We start from the raw sequence: 20692 nt of genomic DNA on the forward strand, positions 1-20692 counted from the left end.
CAATGCACTGCAATGCTGAGGCCATGTAGTTTGACAGGATACTATAAAGGTGGATAGGATACTGTAGGAGCAGTCATTGCAATGTAAAGTTAAAAGGAAATTGGGAGTTAACAAAAACTGATCCATCTCTTAAAGATTTCCTCTTCCTTATATCCCCTGTTACAGTGCATACCTCATCCCCTTTCAGAACTTCAGAGCCTTCCAACTCATGGGCCTGGCTGGTCTTCTGCTGCATCTGCTTTTCAACATTGGACAGCTCTTCCTTAGCTGCCTGGAGTTGCTCAGCCTTGGCTTCCTTCTTCCGGGACATTATAGATGCCTGCGTGATCATTAAAAATGCATATGGACAAGTAAAGTAAAAACTGCCTTCCTTCAGCATTAGTAAAATGTAATCCATTAAATTTCAGGCACTGCACCACTGAAACCACATTTTAACTGTCAGAAACTGTTTTTCATTAAGAAATGTGAGCATGTCTCACTGCAGAGAAAAAAGCATTGATTATTCATTAGATACAGTGGGTTAAACCGCAACTCCTCTGAAGTTGATTGCAGGCTCCCAACTTCCTTCAGTATGGCTGAGATCCCAAACACACCCTTTTTCACACATTCGTCTTGATAGATTTTACATTTTAGATTTCCATTTCTTCACCTCATTTTTTCCATTTTCATTGAAGAAAAGGTAGGCATTTTAGCTGCTTCATTTCTTCTACTTAGTCCCTTTCTGTGCATATGCAAGATGCACCAACATGGCTTAACTGGAAAGTTATCCAAGATTTCACAAATGTCATAATACAGATTTTTATAACTCCAACCTACTCCAACCTACAGAAATATGTTATCCTAACAGCAGATCTGAGCCACTAAATCTTGGCAAATAGCTGGAAGACAATGAATAAAGCAATACAGTACAGAAATAGTGTACATTACAGGTTATTCCTCTTTCTGAGTCTAGAAGATAGAGCATTTAAAAACCAGTATTTTATACAAGATAATATTTCATAGTACCCTAGATTTGACCAGAAGCTGATGGATTTTAGAACATAAGTGTACTTTTGTTCAGGGGAAAAAAAAAAGGCATCTTTATTGACACAACAGATTAATTTTGATGCATGTGCAGGAATTTGGAGGCATGGCTGGTTTCTTCATACAAAAGGGAAAACTTACAAAGAAATGAAGCAAAATACAGAGCAGCTTTCTCCCGCTAGGTGAAAAGAACCAGCTTTATGTCTAAAAATATACCTATCAGAGTTCTGCTGGGGTAGGATCTCGGCTCTTTGCTTCACGAGGTATCTGCAGTGACAAACTGTGGAACAATATATACGATCGTTGTGCGAAACAGAAGGCAGTCCCTTGTGGAACAAAGCAAAGACCACCACATGCTTTCACTCACAGCAGCAACCTCAACTCCTGCAGTGGTTCCTCCAATGAACACAATTATATCCCGAGCCTGCTGGTCCTGCTACCAGCACATTATGTGGCAGCTTTTCTTTCAGGAAGAGCATCTCTTACAGAACAAAACGGTGCATTTCCTATTGCATATGTGACTGAACTGCAGGATGCATTTTATCACTATTTTTTTGCCTCCCACTGATCCATTTTACTTCAGCCTTTTTATTTTTTGAACCATCACCATAAGCATCATCATGAAAATCATCATTAAAATTAGCAGTGGAACAGGCTGCCTGGAAAAGAAACCACATTTCTGTGCAAGCTCTGAAAATCTCAGAGTTCATAAATCCTTTTTAGAACTTGTGAATTTACTCAGGCTAGACCAGACAGCCTATTTTATAGAAAGACTATTTTATAGCCTCAGGATGAAAAAAAGAAATCAAAGGATACCTTTGTAATAGATGCAACAGGAAAAATAGCATGTGGTCAAACACACGCAAGGGGTACAACTGAAAGCAAGCCTTGCCTCCAGGGCTGGCTGCAGCCATCAGCCACATGCTGCCACTTAAGAATCTGTCCGCAGCTGGAGCTTTACCAAAATAGCTCCTCCAAAATGATGCTTCCAGAATTCCTGGGATGCAGCTGAAGGGCAACACCTAACAGCAGAAGGACAGCAGTCGATACGAACTCGCTAACGCGCCTGAAAGCGAGTGTCTGACTCAGCCCTAAACATACATATGTTCAACAGCTATTTATTTGCCTTTTGTCCTCCCTTATTATGCTTTTCACTGACTTATGCTAAATAAAGACAAAAATCAGGACGTAAACCAATAAGGGACTGCAATTGCTGCACTGCTTCTGCTTAAGAAATGCTTTGTTCCTCCTTACCTGTTGGCGGTACATGGAAAATTTGCTATCAGCTGGCTCATACTTCATCATTCTTTTCTCAATAAGCTGATTCATTTGTGCATTTACTTCATTTATCTGCAAGACAGAGCAGAAAACTAAGGAAACGGAGCTTTATTTCTTTGTCTTCTCCCAAGAATTAAATGCTTTGCAAACCAGATTTTCAACCCAGCTAGTTCCATTTTTAAAACAGAGAAACAAACCCAAAAACCTCAGTGAGTCATTAAGCACTGGCCAGAAAGAGGCTACGGTTTTGCACTTCCAGTTCTGTGCCTTTATGATAAGGCAGAAGCATGACGTTGGCCCTGAAAATGAAATACACTGGTGTTCAGGGAGAGCAAATACAAGGGAATTGGTAGAGATGGAAAAAAGACTCATATTGTGACATACTGTATGAAAACTGTCATTTTATCAGTATTAACTAACATTCCTTTTCACTCAACCATTTATCACAAGTTTAAAGCAGAGCAAGCAAAGACTAAGTGATACCAAATTCATCAATACTTTGAAGAGTTGCAGATCATCATATTCCAGCTCTATTGTACCTTCTTTCTACTGCTGCAGAACACAGTTTCTCCATAGTCTCTTTGCTGGTCCACAGTCTCAAACTGTTGATGTTCATTCTAGCTGAAGCTTTAGAGCCCACTGCACCTGGAAATCACAGCTACACCAGTGTACTGATTCCAGCTTTTCCAGTCCTGACTTAATGCTACCCTGGGACTCTCATCAGCCATGGAAACCGCAGCCCTAGCAACCTTCCTTTAATTCTCTGCTAACTAGATGAGTGCTGATAAGCAGTGTAAATATGTGCTGAAATCCAATAATGTCAAATCGTACCGCAGGTAGCACTGGCATTCCCCAGACATTTCCCTGAGCAATATCTGTGCACTTTCAAACCTAAGTTTTTCAAATAAAGTGCTCCATAGGACTAAAAATACTCCACCACCTGCGAATTCTATTCCTTTACAAAAGCTATTAGCGGTAGAACAGGCCTGAATTTGAAGATGGCATAAGAATTCCCTTGTGTGAATAAGTTCCTGGTTTATATGTTAGAAAATGCAGGACTGTGGCACGCTCAGCGCAATCCAGATCCTTTTTAAGGCATTGAGAAAACAGAAGGTTGACTTTTAAAAAAAGAAATGCTGTCTAAGGCCATGCTGCGATAACAGCCAAGTAGACGACATTATCTATTTTGGGTTTATTATCTATTAAGAAGAGCATACTTCCAAAATATAACAAATTAAAAGGTGACCTCATGGAGAAAGAGGGAAAAAAAACCCCAACTTTGAATCTTTTTACAATATTGCCCAAAATATTGTAAAAACCCCAACCATACTCTTGGAAAGTGCAAACCCAGGCTTCAAGTGTGGCTAAAAGAAATAACTGCAACCACAAACACTACTGTGATTAGAAAACATGCCCGAGGAAAGCAGAGGCTGAACCACAGAGCTGGTTTATTATTTCAGACCTCATCTACCATTTAATAATGCTGCATCCTTAAAAGTCGAATGATCGGGATCCAAAATAGCATTAAGGCTGTCACTGACTTTACTTTTGTCAGAAGTAGTCTTAACCTTAAAATAGAATGTATTCCTGATGACACTTGACTGCAGATTCTCCTCCGATCCAAGAAACCCGTGGGCATTCCTTTCTTGCATTACTTTGGCATGCTCTGTGTGTGAATGCACAGGCTACTGTGAAGCTGATCACTTGCTTCAAGACACAAGAAGGATGATGAATGGCAGCCCTCACACCCATGGGTAAATCATTCTCTGATCCATTACGAATACTCTGTTTCCTCATTATCTGTATTTCACAGCAGAGCCTGAGTTGGAGATCCCAGGGATAGTAAAAACCAGCTGGTAAAAGAAGCTGACATTGAGACTGAACAGTCGCATAGCTAGTACTATGCAAGACTAGTCTTCCTACCCTAGCTAATATTGTTGTAAATCTTCATCAGCATCAGTAGAAATACTAATAATTAACATTCATGTAAACTCTTCTAGAATATAATGTTACTTATTTAATCTTCCATTTAGGATCCATTTAGCAAATATGAAGACTTCATTGAGTGAAATATATAAATGGACTTCTGTGGCAACAACTACCTCTGCACATTTTGGATATATACCACAAATAAGGACTTCTGCTCACTCTAACACCATTGTTTTTAACATCTAAAACAATCTGGAAAGGTAAAGTAAGTATTTGATTCTCAAATTTCCTTTGGGCTTTTCAACTAAACCAGACCTATTCCAAACACTAAGGAGTTCTGAGCCATTGCACATTAAAACACAATATTGTGTAGATGTATCGCCCTGAGAACATTGTTCACCACTCCATAAGCGCTCTCTATATGCTGCTGTAAACTCCCTTGATACCAGTGAGAGTTTAAACCAAGTGAAATCTGAAGAGAATTAAAATCAAACCTTTAGTGCTAATTTAACACCTCTGCTCGTACCACAGGAAATTGCTAACACGATTTTCTAAATAGCATTTAAGGACACGGTTGGTTTGGGGCTTGTTTTCTTGCTTGCTTTGTGGGTATTTTTAGAAACTTGTCTGTGAGTTTGCATTTAGTAATTAACACATCTTCTGGTTTACAACTGAAGGGATGTTCCTTTGGGAATTAGACATTTTCTCAAGGATATAAAGTAGTGTACAAGAACCTTAGACTATGCTATGGAATACAAATTAAGCGTGGCCTTGGTTAGCTTACCTTGCTTTCAAGCACATTGAGATCAGATTGACTCATAGCTGGCTCTGCAGCCACCTTTTGTAAGATATATGTTGAATTCTTCTTACTTTCCAGCTCTCTAGGTAATTTTTCAGTAACCAGGTATGTATTGAAATTTATCTCCTCTTCCAGTTTCTTCATTAAACCTTAAAAGCAAATTAAATCAGGCTGTCTATAAAAGTAACATAGCAGATAATTAAGTCTGATTTCACCAATACATAAGTATTTAGTAGCAGATTATGGTAACAACAGCATAACACTTGAGTATTCTTTTCAATGCTCAAAGAAACAGGTAGTTACTTGATTTAGATTTTTAACCTGGATGTTAAATAAGTATTATTATCCATCTGTACCTCCAGCATATACCTATTAACTCCTTGACAGAATTTTTCCATCAACAAACAAGGAAATCCCTCCTTACATGAAATTCCAGCTGAATCAGATGCAAAATTCAACATACAGCACTGACACAGAAAGCCATTAACCTGATGTGTACCTTACACACATCAACACACTGGATTCTGTGTTACTTGTGAATTCCATTCTTCTGAAACCTTAAAAGTGAAGAGCTAGACTGTGGCTGCTTATGCAGATGCTGATGAGGGGCAACAAAGCATATCACAGCTATCCTGTACCCCTTAGAACTTCCCTGGCTAGACCAGGGGAGTATGCATCCTGAAGCTGGTGCTACTCACAGATTACAGAGTTCATTGTTTCATGTGAACTACTTCATCTATAGACAGAAATCATCTCAGGGTGAATCCTTTATCTGTACAAAGATCTTAATTTGGCCTAGCTCATGTATAGATTTAGTATATCCTTGGAAAGTCTCCCTGAAAATAAAACTTGATTCCAATCTGGCATCTAAAAAGCCCTTAAAATGAGCAGAATTTAATGTATGCCTACTTTAAGGGTCTTTTGCATTGCTGGAACACTTATAAATTGCCTCCCTGTAAATAGCGCACTATTTTTTTCTTGTAAGAACAAGCATTCACTCTCAGGACAGGATATAGACTACGAATGCTGAAAATAACAATAAAATAGAAAAACCAAGAAGGAATTCCTGAGTAGTGATAAAAAAAAAATTCTGTTGAGAAAAGCAACTCCATTTGTAAGTCCTGCTCTACACAAGCCTGGTGCACACTGCATGTTACCATGCTTAGGATGACTTGGCTTTTACCAGGTAATTTAGCCTTCTTAGCAGATAAATACAGGTACCTACAGGTAAGAACAATACACAGCTAAAAAGAAAATGCAACAGAGATGGAACAGGAGGTAGGTGAAAGCAGAACTTGTGGTTCTCAGGCTGAAGAGCCTGCTGACCACATCCCTGAGTGACAAAAGGAGGAGGTCAGAGCAAAGTGAAACAGAAGCCTAGGAAAATATGCCCCCAGGGCTTCTAGATCCTCCTCACCCTCTGCTCCCAGCTCAGACTGAAAGGAAAGCTACCGGGTTTAGCTGCCAGAAGGGAAATAAGCCATTAGCTCTGGAGAAAGCCTCAAGAACTAGAAGAAAACAGACCCTAGGGAAAGTAGGGTTGCTAACAAAGTCAAGTCAACATAAACTAAACAGGAGTGGGAATTCCTCTTTTCCAGCAGTTCAGTTTGTCGATTTCTGTGTTTACGAAAAGCAACACTGCCACAGGATCTTTTCCCCTTTGTGGAAAAGTCATTTATCTTGTGCAAAACAAACAGCATTGATACTGGTTTCAGAATGTGTTAACAGAATGGGTATTCAAAACCCATTATGTACCTGGCACTACAGCTATACCCTGAGGAACACACCTGGACTCACTGAGATTTCCCACTTCTTTCTTCCAGAAGAACTTGATTCCAGTCTTCCTCAGCCCACAACAGAGCTGGGCAGAAGGGACCATATTTTAATGCCTCACTAGAGATCTACCACCTCTGCAAATGCAGCAAAGCTTCCCACGTATGCTGTGAGCAGAATTACCACCTCAGAACTGACTAGAAACACAGTTTGATATTTAAAACCAAGACCTTTGGTGTTGAAACCAAAGTGATATCAATTTAATTATGCTGATATTAAATATTAGTATTTTAACCAAACTGATTTCTTGCTTTCCTCTTAGTAGCAAAAGAAATCTGCATCTACAGCCTATACTTTATTTCTTCCACCTCTCCAGCTTCCTTATAAAACTGTACATACCTCTATGATTTGTTGTAGATATGACACTCAGGAAACAACCACGCCTGAATAACTGCTTTCATGAGAGTGGGGACATATGCCTCCACAGGGTATAGCCTTGATCACTATCTAGATCCATTTCTCAGATACCTCTGAGCTACTACCAACTCCTTTTACACACTGGCTGGTTCTGCATCACGCTTACTCTTGATGGCTCAGCAAGCAGTGAAGCAAGTTAAGACTTGACATCTTTACAGGAAAAGACAAGATGATGTCAACATCCCTCATGACTAATGTAGTTTCTTTCCTAACTACTCCAGATATATTCTCCCTCCTATACAACTCAACATAACATAGGGAGAAGTAACTACCTGAGAGCTACGTTTGCTGCTTAACAGAACCTTAAAAAACAAAACATAGGGCAGGTTTTGGTTTAATCTTTTTCTCATTGAAAAACATTTTTGTTTCAAATTCCCAGGCTGGAGGAAAGAAAAGCAAGCATGCTTTAAGTCTTTCCATTACACATATAAATTCTGTTTTTAATGTTTCAACGTTGACTTATGGTTACAAAATCCACATACGTAAGCTGCACAGAAAGCCTGGCTCTGTGCCCTAAGGTTATTTTAGCAAGGTTCTGCCAACCAAGTATTTACATGTGGAGAGCTACTAAGAGCAACTCATGTTTTCCATTCAGATTTTTTTTGTTATTATTATTACAAAGAGAGGGATGGGAGAGGAGTTTCTTCGTGCTTGCTCAGTCATGTAGAAAAGAGGCAATTTTCTGTGCATAATTCTGCTAATAGATCTAAAACCATTCTATAAAAACTTGATTCACTTCTTTTCCCTCTTCAGGCTACCAATTGTGTGCATCCTGTATCAAAACTATTTGCAGCAATAACTGATTTTAAACCAAGAAAAAAAGGGGACAGTGCAAGAAGAGCACTCATTTCATAGACTACCTGCCAACACTTTGTTTAAGACCACATAGGAAGGCACATCTAGAACAAACTTCCACATGCCATTCACTTCCATCAAAGCCTTCACTTCCCTTTCTGCAACCACCCTCACTAAGAGAGTATGTAAATTATTCCCTCCACAGCTTCCAATATTTAGCAGAAGGAAATTGGAAGTGATATCAGAGGCCTGGCACATGCAAACACTGACAGCTTATGATCTAAATCATCCCTTTGATATCTCCTTGAAGAACTAAAAAGCTTCCGGAATTTGCCTTTGTAAGTTATTCTTTCCATGCTTATTATTGATGGTCTTCAAAAATCTCTCTGACCTTTCAACATTCCTCCTGAATTCTGGTCAATGGACACAGTGTTGCAGTGATCAGAGCTAAGAAGAGGTAATACAACTCTCCCACTCCATTTTCTTCCAGAAGTAAATATATGGATAGCACCAGATCTTTCAGACTGTTCTCCCATTTTATACTATGACCCACAAGTCCTTTTCAGAGTCACTTCTTATGAAAATGTCCCACACGCTATAACGACATCCTAGAGGAATACTGTGGCATTCTGCTATTCCTTAAAATAACATACTGTTGGCATGGACTTGGCTTCCTAAGTGATTAAGGTCACTTCGAACCAACAGTCTCCTCATTTTTCAGTCATTGCCCCTGTTTTTAGTTCTCCTGGCTATCCCACCAGACCTCATCTGCTGTTTTCTTTCAGGGGTCCAGTGTAAATACTAAACAAAAAAGAGCCCCACACTGATTTCTGCATGTCCCAAGTAGAAACGCATCCACTTGGTGATGATTCCCCGATAATTCTCTTTCTAAAACCTTCAACAAACTCCTTTTAATCCTCTTAACAGAGCCCATGTTGAATTATGCTGCCTTGTTTGTTCTTCAAAATAGGGTGCCAGTTAAGAGTCAATGGTCTTAAAGAAGTCAGCCACAGCAAGACTAGGACTCTGACCAACCAGGCTTGAATTCTCATCAGAGACATCAGGTTACTGTAAAAGTGCTTTAACCCCTGAGCTTGCATCAGTTGACAGTGACTTTATAATAAAGAAATCATTTCAAGATGGAAATAAAGTTCCACCTAAGCCATTCTCCTTTACCAAACACATCTATAATATACCATGGCAATGGTATCTTTGAGGTTCTCAGTGCTCTAAATCTATTACTACATATTAACTTAATGAAGTATAGAAATTACACATTTCACTGTTTATCAATAACCACCTTAATACATTCTTTTAATCAATATTTTCCAGTCATCCACTTCTTCGTATTTCTGCCAATAAAGTGAACAATCATGTCCTATAAAATGAACAAAGATCAAGAATTTCAGTAATTCTGATCGATTCTTGGCGTTAAACATTTCTGTTTCTGCCAGCAGAGATATTCAAAGCAAAAAGAAGGGAATCTTGCTGAGGAAGCACAAGCTAGGTTACACAGACAAGTGGTCAGTGCTAATAAAAATGCTATTCACATCTGGAATAACAAGACTACCACAAAAAAATCCCAGAAACTCTAAATTCATGTTACTGCTATCAACAGCAACTGCCTCTCTGTAGTTAAATATACTGAGCAGTACTGAAAAACCACCAAGGAGTCTGCTGTAGAAACCAGTATGATCAACCTTAGCCCACAAAGCATTTCAAAACAATCACCTGGTTTTCATGATACAATACAAAGTCTTCTAAATATTCTATTTCCAAGAGTTACAAACCTACTAACCATAAGCTGTGCTTTCCTGGCTTAGCTAAAGCAGACTGATGCTAATTGCATACAAATGATACTCATCAATACATGCTACTTGCATTCCTTTTCATTTCTTTAACGTACTTCATCCTAACTTAATTATAGGATGAAATGATCAAAGCAGCATCTGTGAGACACAAAAAAGCTTTTATTCATTATCAACAACTTCTATCATTGTGTCTTGCTTTGGAAGTAAAACCACCTGAAGTATTATAAAATAATTTCAAAGGATAGTCTAAATTCCAGTGAAAATCCACACCTACCAAGCATCTCCTGACCTGTCAGCACACAAGTTATACTGACCTGAGCAGGCAGCTGAGGGACTAAACTGCAGCCAGAGGGAGTTTTTAAAGGAAAATAAATTGTGTTAACTGTAGCCCAACAAAGCTTTTAAAATAAATGGGATCCTGTTCAGTGCACTGTAGTCACCTCATTTCAATTATTTCAAACACACAGCTGGCATTCTGCAATTGCTACTACAGGCTTTGTCTTTGTAACTACTACAGAGAAAAGCAGTTGCAGAGCAACATCCTGGAGTCTTTGTTTGGGCAACATTTCAACATCAGTTTTCTTGAGTAATGACTCTGAATTTTTCTTCAGAACATCCAAACACTTTTTCCCCTGCAAGCAGAACTCAAGATAAGGAAATTAAATATGTTAACTTTATCTTTATTTTCATCTCAATGATTAAATGACATATTTACTGCCTTTTATTAGGTTACCTTTGCTTCTGTGAACTGAACCCATGAAGTTTCCATTGGCCTTAAAAAAAAAAAAAAAACACACCCAGGAACTGAAATAGAACTGTTGACACAGCTTTGCTGTATAAACTCTCTGATACCTACTGCAAAAATGGAACAGTTATAAAATCCACTGCAGGTGCCTTGGAGTAGAGAAGATAGTTCAGATACTCTTAGTTCAATCTGTGGTTCAGCAGCTGATGAGCACCATAAAAGAGTTAAAGTAAAATCACAAAGTAACAGCAATGCAGCGTGGTGGTGATGGAAAAATCTAACTCAAAGCGGCTGCCAAAGCAGTTATGTGATGCAATGGGAATATTAACTGCACCTGAAAGAGCAGGACAATGACTTACTTTGTGCAGTTTAAATCTATAGACAGATTCTATAATTTTGGATGTAATTTATACAGATAATAAAAATCATTCTATGGCTTTTGTTTTTACCACAGCAACTTCAAATGCAACTGGAAAAGCCCTGAGAAAGGATCATTCTGAGTCTTACACCTCCACGCTACTTTACATGCAGTAAAGTATTTGCCTATAAATCAACCCTCATCTCTGTATGAGCAGCACATAAAACATCTATTGATCCTCTGATGTGTTATTAGCGACTAAGTGCAAGAGACAAACTGAAGGGGGGTAAGTGATTTGCCAAAGATCACATACATCTGAAGCACTGAACCCTAACCTGACTCCCAGTTTTGTTGTCAAACTGCCAGGCTAATCCTTCTTATATTTCCCTCAAAGTGATTAAACCAGCAGAAACCTAGATATTGTCAAATCGTAGCCCTTGGAGACAGTTAGTTATGCATTTATCTAGTAACTGCAACTCCTTCCCACCTGCTATTTTGATAAACAATCATATAGTACTAACTTTCTCCACAATTACTATAATTTATTTGCTGAGGTGATTTGCAAACTGAGGTATCACTGAAAATGAGGAGAAACAATCTTGCTGTTTTACAAGTGCCTGTAGTGATAGGACAGGAGGTGATGGCTTTAAACTGAGAAGGAAGATTGAGATGAGTTCTTAGCTCTTCCCTGTGAGGGTGCTGAGGCGCTGGCACAGGGTGCCCAGAGAAGCTGTGGCTGCTCCATCCCTGGTAGTGTTCAAGGCCAGGTTGGACAGGGCTTGGAGCAACCTGCTCTAGTGGAAGGTGTCCCTGCCTGTGGCAGGGGTTGAACTGAAGGTCCCTTCCAACCCAAATCAGTCTGTGATTCTGTGATTAATGTAATACAGCAACAATCAGCTACAATCGTGTAATGAGAACAAAGTATTCTCATATGTAAACACATATATTTACATCTAAATATACAGGCTTCAATAGATAGATATATCTAGTAAAATTATTTCTAAACATAATCATAAGTATATATATATATATAAACCACGATCTATAAAAAAAGCCTAATTAGAAAGTAGTTTTATTTTTAGTACCATGCAAAACTACAACACAAATTGCACTACAATGAGAAAGAGGCCTTAAAGATTTCCAAACTTTCAGAGTATTTATAGGAGGTAACTAGAAGAAACAAACCTACACTGAATAAACCAAAGTATTTCATGTATCTGTATATTCATTGAGGAAAAAAAATTCAGAAGCAGCATTTCATCAACACCCAATTACAAATATAAAAGGCATAAAACCTTCGAGAAGACAAGCTCCTGATTTAGTAAGTGGTTTCTGATTTTTCCAACCCTTTGTATTTCCAACTGTGGGGTTTTTTTTTTGCAAAGTATTATGGTCAGTATTCAGTATTTAACTGGTTTAAGGCTTTTTTAAGAAGCCTCAAAAATATGATTGATATCATCTTCCCCTGTGATTGTTTCCTTGGCTTTTTGTAGCAACGCATATTCAATCCTAGGATCTCCAGCATGTGCCTTTAGAACATGAGCTATTTGTTTCCTTAGATCCTCTTAAGTTCTATATACTTTCTGGCATTACCATATTACTGACAGCAGCCAATTTTGATTTCATTTCTAACAGAGAAGTGTAAACCCCCAGCGTTTATAGATTACTACTTACCTTCAGGTTTTGAATCCACTACTGCATGAAGCATTTCTTTCAGCTGGAGCTGTGCTCTTTGCAATCTCTGCTCTGCATGGAACAACTTTGGAGAGAGAATGGGACACAGATAAGCTCATTCCTTTGAAATGCATATTCAAACACCTAAAGAGTATAAAAAAAAAATCCTAAATATAAAAAATGATAGCTATGAACATCTGCTGATTGTTTCCCAAGGGAACGTGCCAAAACAAATTCTCAGCAATTGGCCTGGCTTTACTCGATATTCTGTAGTGTTCATTGAGGATTCTTGTTCTCCCAAGTGGTTTCTTCTCTATGGCAGAAATTCACTGCTTAATTTTCAACCAAAAATACAAGTAGCTTGAACATCAGAATAACAACAACAAAAAGACAGCAAGACTCAGGATTGCAGCAGCTAACTATCCTTGTACTGCAGTTCTTGCAATGCAGCTGAGTTGTCACAGAGATCCACTGTCCAACCTGAGAGCACACTGGGAAGCTTGCTGCCAGATTAACACCCAGCTGATGATCATTTTTGTGATTCAGATGATGTGCATCAACAACTGGAATCAGCTGGACATCACATTCATTTACTTGTGATCTCACCCAGGTTCCAGCAAAGACTCAGCAGCTTGACAGCCAACTGATTCACACCGATTCCACATCCAGACATAGACTGCAATACTAGAAATCTGTGAGGATTTCCCTTTTAATACAGTGTTGAAGTTAATGCTACAGAATTTGGGAAGATGATATGTCAATATTGCACTGGATTTTATAAAATAATCTTGTTTTGACAACATAGCTGAGGAATTTGGAAAATCTTTTTGTCAAACTCAGGGACCAAAATTCCAAAGTTGCTCCTGAATCAATAGTCCCACCCAGTGAAAAGCTGAGCTACTTGCTGTGTTCCTCAGCCCTTGAAATCTTAGTACAGATGCAGAGATACAAATCTAAGGAAACATTTGCTCACTCCCATAAATATACAGAATTCTCTTTGGGTGTTACAACAGTAAGTCATGGAATATATCCTGGGACTGCTACATGATGATGTCAGCAGCAGCTGAAGCAGCCAAGTTCTTTGCATGAGGTCTTTGCATCTTGCAGGGTCAAGCCTCTTCCCTTAAAATGTACATAGATATTTTAAATGGGATTTAATTTTCTGGTGCTGGGAGAAACACTGCATTGTTGTTCCTAATGTACTTTTTTAAATGCATTATTCCCAAACACATGTCCAAAACGATTTATTTTAACAGGTATGCTTCTATGGCAGTACCTGATTTTTTTGTTCCTGCTTCTGTTGAGCCAAAGATTCTTCTCTCTCTTTTTCTACACGAAGCTGTCTTGCTATTTCAAGAATTCGTGGATGATTTTGTACTGTCTCCACCTACAGCAAGTGGATAAATAGTGCATGTTACTGTCAGATAGTTGAGAAATACATTAAAGAGATCATGTGTTTCACAAGCTCACTGAGCACTTCCTTTCCATACATGTTACTACTCAGAAATGACAGCAAAGTTCTGGACCCAAGATTCTTAAAAGCTCTGGACTAAAGCCTAGGGAGATTCTCTGTGGGTCAATTAGTTATTTGATTCCTTCCTAGACATAGAGTATGTTTATCTTAATCCTTGTTTGCATTCCAAAATCAGCGTTGCAAGCCAAGGACTACGACACTGAAACATAATAGTGTTACTTCTCTTATTACCCTCTTCTTAAGACGTTCCACTCTTTTGACAAGTTGATCTTTCTCCTCTTCCATTGCATCGATGTCCTAAAAAGCAGAAAAAAAAAGATAAAGAAATGTTAATTTATTTACAGTATCATATGGATTGGACTAAATTCTGTTCAAATTAATAAGAAAATTCTCTGAATACATTGAAGTGGTTATAATTTTATTGATCTATGATCAGAACATACAGGATTCCAATCTCTCTTCCCCCACAGTTCCCACTCTCTTTCTGCTGACATTGCTTCATCTGCACTTTCCATTATTAATGTGAACATTTAAAATAAAAGCAGATGGATTTCTCCAAGCTAAAACCAAACAAACAGAAACCACCTTGCAAAAATCAGTATCAGTTCAACACCTGATGCAGTCTAACATACGGTTCTTAATGTTAGAACAATTGGCACACAATTTTGCACAAAGTTGCAGACAAGTGATGTTTGCTGACACTCCTTGTATTAATATTGTGTTAGAAGAAACACTTTCTAGTGCTAAAACATGTATTTAATTATTAATCCTCCTATTTTACAACAGCAGGACTCCACAGATTGATAGTTATAAGACAAAAGGAAATAAACTCTCCAAATTTAGACCTTATCTCAACATTTGCTTAACTTGTCTGTATGTCTTACTGAAAAGCTTTACACACTCTTCAACATTTTCCTGAAACAGGGTAAATCTCGTTGCTTAACACCTGGGCCAGACAGGAACATCATTTTTATTGACTTAAGCTCTTAATTCATTCAACTCCCTCTGAAATTATTACCCTGCATCAGTAAAGCAAACAGCTTTGTAGCAGTTTGCATTCAGAGGAAAGGGAGTTCTAATATTTGAAAATCCTGCTGAACAGTCTTGGCAGCCTTAGTTCCCAATCTGCTTCAGAAAGCTCAGCTCTAAGCACGAGTGAGGATTTGCTAAGCTGTTTGCCAACAGAACAGTTTCAAAAGGCAGCTGCAGTGCCCACCAGCTCTGACCTCTATAACTTACACTGCAGTGAGTCCATAAACCCAACAAAAATAGAACTACTGACATTCAAAAAAACCCTAACAAAAAAAAGTTATGTGATTTTGTCAGATTTCTTTACCCTTCTTATTTCTGCAGTAGATAAACCAGATGTTTTGAGCTGCTCGCACTCCTTATGTAGGTTTTTAAATGCTTCCATCAGTTCTTCATACTATAAAATAAAATAAAAACCATGCAGAATGAGCTCTCTTAAGGATTTTCAGATCAACATGTTGCTTTACTACTAAGACAGTAAATATTTAAAAAGAAGTACGATGAGAACAAGAATTAAAGGTATTTTTTCCATCACAAAAGCTTGTCAACTTATAAAGCAAAACTAAAAAAACACAGTGAATTATCTTCTACTCGAAGGTACACTCAAAAGTTTCACAATTTCTTTGGTATTTTCACCTTATAATATGCAGTGTATTTTCAAAACAGGAAGATAAGATGTTATCTGAAAGGGATGATGCTATATTAACAAATTATTCTCTTTTACTGTGTGTATATCACATACATAAATTTATCAGCCCAAAAAGGAAGAGTCTGATCCCACAATATACTTGATCGAAGCAATGGGGCTTAAATTTAGAGAGCACTGAGCTTCAATCCATCAAAGCAGTCCAAGAACACACCTGACTCAACACGTGAGAAACAGTTTTGACACATTGCATAACCATGCCCTCAGTATATTACAGAGATTTATACATGCAGTTCAGTAGTTAGAAAGAAGTAGACAGTGTGCTACTTCCACACCAGTACAGTGCCCACCAGTAATCTTAAACTGAGAGGCAGTGTGAAAGTCTGTGTGGGTAGAGAAATAACAGGGGACAGAAAGAGTTTAGAAATATGGATAGGAAATAAATTTAGATTCAACTTGGGAGAAATGCAAGCTGAGACACAAGGAAAGATAATCTCCACAGAAACAGCCATTCAGTGAGATGGAAAAATCTAAAAAGAGAAGATCAAGTCATTGCTTACTTCCTGGAAAGAGCAATTGATATGAATGTTGAAAATAAAATGGCAATGGCAAGGGCCAGTTCAAACAAAGACATCCCAGCTATGAGCAGTGAAGCAGCAATTCTGTTCTACAAAACCCTAGGGAACCAGCATCTAGAATGCTCTGCTCATTTCTGGTTGTTTTAATATCAACACACTGACAAGCTGGAATGAATGAATGAGAAAAAAAAAAAGGCAGTAAAATGGCTATTGAGAAGAAGATAAAATAATTGATTAATTGGCAAATAAAGGTATGATAAGGTACGGACACACTGGACAATGAAGAACAAGTTACAGAAAAGTAAGAGTGAAAATTCAACTGGCCTGCATGGTATCACTTGGGTGTTACAGAAATACTTTAACAAATTATGAATAGCAGGCAGTCTCTGAGCAACTCTGTTCCTGGTTGCTGATGTCCAGCGGCTTTCCTTTGCATGGATTCTCTACCTCTTGCAAAAGGGGATTTTAGTGAGCCTTTTCCTTATTGGGACACAAAATTTCAAGCCCAATGGCAAGTTTCAGACAAGGGCAGAGCACATTTTGCCAGAGCATAATGAAGGGCAGGCTTCTCACCTTCACCAAATAAAAGCTGCAGCTACCCTATGTGCACCCAAAGGGCATGACACAATCAAATGACCAAAGAACACCCAAGTTCCTATAGTGGAAAGAAAGATACCTGGCACCTGGGACAGCTCACTGAAGACTAGATTTATGCCTGAAGTTGCTTACTTTTAAATTAAGTACTGCAGCCGATCCAATGTTTAAATCACAAAACAAATGGGAAGGTGGCCAGTATCCCAAGTATCTTTTTTAAATGATCTACAAAAGGATCATCTGTAAGGTTCCTTCCAACTCCAACCATTCTGTGATTCTATACACACATAAAACTTGACCATGTTCTAAGATTTCCAAGCTCTTATATTTGAAATGTTTCTCTTAAAAGACACTATGGGAAGCCTGTATCTAAATTATTTAGGCTAAATTCTTTTACTCAATCGTATCTAAATATTTGCATTGTAATTTTAACTTATATCAAGGCACTATATTATCCAGCTTCTGTTATGAATTAATCAGCAGGGCATTAGTTAATAAGATGGTTATATTACTCTAATCCCAAAAAGGAACGCATCTTAGGTAATGGAAATAATGGAGTTAGATATTTATACATACTAAGACTGTGACATACTGAAGAAGACCCCCTTACAATCTGCATTCCTTTCTCTCTTTGCTACTTCTGCTTAGTTACTGCAAATTATACATCCAGTATTGTTAGTGGCAACAAAAAAAATAAAGGACTTAGTCAAGCTTCAGTTAAACTACAGACCTTTGCTGGTGCACAGTTAATAAATCAAGTTACCTGCTACAAACATTCAAAACCACTGTGATTTTGCACTATACATAGCAAAAGGCAGAGAAAACTGGATAAAAATTAAGTTAATATGTACCTCAGATAACACAGATCTAAAACCATAACTTTGGTTCACTTTTAAGCTTTACATTTCAAACCCACCCAGTCTGACTATCTAAAAATCAACATTTAATGCTCACAAAAGAAGTGGGAACATAATGAGCAGGAATGTCAAACCAGGAAGAAGCAATAATTTTACTTATTCACACACAAAAAAAAAAAAAAAAGGTTGAAGCAGAAGTGGGATAAGGCTAATATAAATATTAAACTCTAAAGAAAATTGACTATTAGGAGGCATTGGCTTTTGGTCCTGACATTTTCTGCACTAAAGTGGTAATTTATGAAGTTAAAAGCATTCATTTCATAATCCATAGTGGGGGGGAAAAAGTGTTTAAAAATTAAGAAATAAAAATTGACCTTAGCCAGCATGGCTGTGAACATTATTTAGCACCAAGTACGTAATGGGCTTGAAACTTTTCAATGATGCTACCTATTAACATACAATTTCAGGGTTATTGGAAGACAGATGGTCAAGACATGTATTTCTCATCACAAATCTCTGCTCATCCTTGATTCCAACATGCTCTTAATATACCTCACTTGAACACGTATCTCAGCAGTAACTCCTCCTGTTGGCACTTGAATTAATCAACACAAGATGTTGGCATTCATGAAGAATGGTACCTGTTTGTTGATGTCAGCCACAGTATCATCATGCAGAAACTCCGCTGGCACTTCCAGTTTTACCAAGAAACGTGCCAGGTAAGCTCTCTTCTTGAGTTCATTGGTCCTCTGAAGAAGCCAGTGTAGGAGAGGATGAATTACAGGTTTGCTTCCAGTCACTAACCCTTGGCGAAATGCACTCCTATAGGAAAACAACAAGAAGAAAATACCTCAAAGTAAAGGGCACTGGCTTGGAACAAACAATTTGCAGGATTTTGAAGTTCCTCCTCCACTTGCCTAATGATTTCTTAATGCTGTTAAAAAACAAAACCTTCATGATGCCAATTTGCTATTTACAATCTCAATTCTGCTACCCTGAGACGGATAAAACCCCCATAACACATCAGAAGGTTAAAGCCGGCCACCATGACGCTTCCTTTTCTGCTATATTCTTCAGGAATAAAGGGGAAGAGTGTGGGTTTTCTGGGTTACAACCAGGCGCAGGAGGGTGCAATCCAGCCTCGGGCGGCTGGTCCGAAGGGGATGGATGGGGAAGGGAGTGCCCCTGCCAGTCATGGGGCACCCTCTCCTGGCTTGCTCCGCAATAGCAGCAGCTGCAACATGGCCCGGGGAGCAGTCTTGGCTGGCATCCCCTACAGGGACAACGGACCGGCTGTCCTTAAGGCATTACATGTACCCACTGGGGCAGTCGAGGTCAAGAATATATCCAACTATTGAATTCAAGGTCCGTATAAACTGTATAGGATGTTTTACTGCGGTTTGTAGGCAAATAGATACTTACAAGTCCGATACACTTCCTGGAGGTTTGTATTTAAGGATACCAAGAAGATTCAACATCCTTTTAGCCGTTTGTTCCGGCAGCTCCTCTCTAATATCAACAGCATGCTGGATAGTTTAAAAAGAAAATTAATTACCCACCATTTGTCCAAGTCATGTTAATTAAGTAGCAACACTAAAAGAATTTATCCATTCATCCTATGTCAGTGAAGTGAGATGCTCCATTACAGAACATCCTTTCTAGCACTGAACTTCAGTTCTCTTCTAATGGATTTATTCAGGTGAATTTACTCTAGGAATCCATTCTGCCTGCTCATGGGACCTCATCTATGCAGACAAAACCATCACTGCCACCAAAGAAGCCAGATAGCCAAGCACACCAAGGCACATGTATCTGCACTCCAGATGTACAAATGATCCCTTCTATCTTACATGGTTTTGGTAGCCTCAGAGGAGAGGGATTCGGTATCTATTGTAACAGCTAACTGATGGTTCAGTTCTTGGCCAGTTGTGCAAGACACAGCCTGACATTTAACTTAAGAAGACAGTGGCTGGCCGTATGAACTCAGTTAAGAGCTGTATCCTGATTCCCAAGGAAAAGTACAGAGTCATCAGTCTCCAGAGGACACGCATCCAATATCCCTGGCCCAAGAAATACTGCTGGTTTGCCAAAAACACTTAGATGTATAGACAGGAAGGATTCTTGCCAGGCACATTTATTTCCAGGAAGCTCCATAGCTACATTGGTAAATCGAACATGCCACAAGATTATGCAGAGCCAAACCTAAATAAAAGCAGATTTCTGTGTTAAACCCCATTTGAGATGTCCACAACTGTGCAGGCCTGAGCACCTCTGATTGCCTTCCTTACCTTTGGGTCAATCTCTCCCAGAACATCACTGAGCAGCTGCAACAGCTGCGTTGACCCTAAGGAGTCAAACGTGATTAAATTGTAGTTCTTCCTGAAGGGCTCCTGATTGAGCTTCTCAACAATGAACTGGATTTGGTCACTCATGATCGTGTCCTGGAACAAAAACCTCTGCAGAAGAGCTCTCAGGAGGCCTCAGCGAGGCGCTGCCGGAAGGGCCGGCGAAGGCACCACCTCAGCGAGGGCCGCAGGTGGTGAGCTGGCCCCAGGCTCGGCGGAGCACGGCCCGGCCGCTCCCCCACTCCCCCTACAGCCTTCGAAGGACGGCCCAGGCCCCTCACCGCGACTGCGGCGGGTCAGCGGGGCCCAGCTCCGGCGGCAGCGCCCTGAGGCACCGGGGCGGCCGCGATCTCGACCTGCGGTTACCTTGGTAACGGTTGCCAGGGCAGTGGCGTCACTTCCGGCGTGCCAGAGCGGCGGGAAAATGGAGGGCGGGGGAAGAGTGAGGGGGTGTCGGCGCATGCGCAGAGCGGCGGGGCGCGCTGAGGCGGTGCCGGGCTGTGGAGA

General features: G+C 39.3%; 1 protein-coding gene and 1 long non-coding RNA gene across 6 annotated transcripts in view; one reads left to right on the forward strand and one right to left on the reverse strand.

Moving 5' to 3' along the window:
• LOC136020805 (uncharacterized) overlaps window positions 1-11912 on the forward strand; it is a 63800-nt gene extending 51888 nt beyond the window's left edge. For all 5 annotated transcript variants that reach the window (XR_010615494.1, XR_010615493.1, XR_010615497.1 and 2 more), the window contains 4 exons: window positions 4335-4490; window positions 8280-8412; window positions 9045-9138; window positions 11085-11912. This is a non-coding gene — a long non-coding RNA (uncharacterized LOC136020805). The remainder of the gene's footprint in view (window positions 1-4334; window positions 4491-8279; window positions 8413-9044; window positions 9139-11084) is intronic.
• Window positions 1-20560, reverse strand: part of IFT81 (intraflagellar transport 81) — a 40736-nt gene extending 20176 nt beyond the window's left edge. Inside the window, exons 1-10 of the mRNA XM_065692330.1 lie at window positions 20129-20560; window positions 19263-19366; window positions 18482-18662; window positions 15473-15562; window positions 14368-14433; window positions 13939-14049; window positions 12663-12747; window positions 5015-5178; window positions 2278-2373; window positions 173-319 (exon numbers count right to left, since the gene is read on the reverse strand). Of these exons, the coding sequence (XP_065548402.1) occupies window positions 173-319; window positions 2278-2373; window positions 5015-5178; window positions 12663-12747; window positions 13939-14049; window positions 14368-14433; window positions 15473-15562; window positions 18482-18662; window positions 19263-19366; window positions 20129-20272 (1188 nt within the window). The 5' untranslated portion in view covers window positions 20273-20560. The remainder of the gene's footprint in view (window positions 1-172; window positions 320-2277; window positions 2374-5014; window positions 5179-12662; window positions 12748-13938; window positions 14050-14367; window positions 14434-15472; window positions 15563-18481; window positions 18663-19262; window positions 19367-20128) is intronic.
• Window positions 20561-20692: the final 132 nt, after the last annotated feature.

Source organism: Lathamus discolor, chromosome 12 (assembly GCF_037157495.1).
Source record: "Lathamus discolor isolate bLatDis1 chromosome 12, bLatDis1.hap1, whole genome shotgun sequence".
In the NCBI taxonomy this organism is placed as follows: Eukaryota; Metazoa; Chordata; class Aves; order Psittaciformes; family Psittacidae; genus Lathamus; species Lathamus discolor.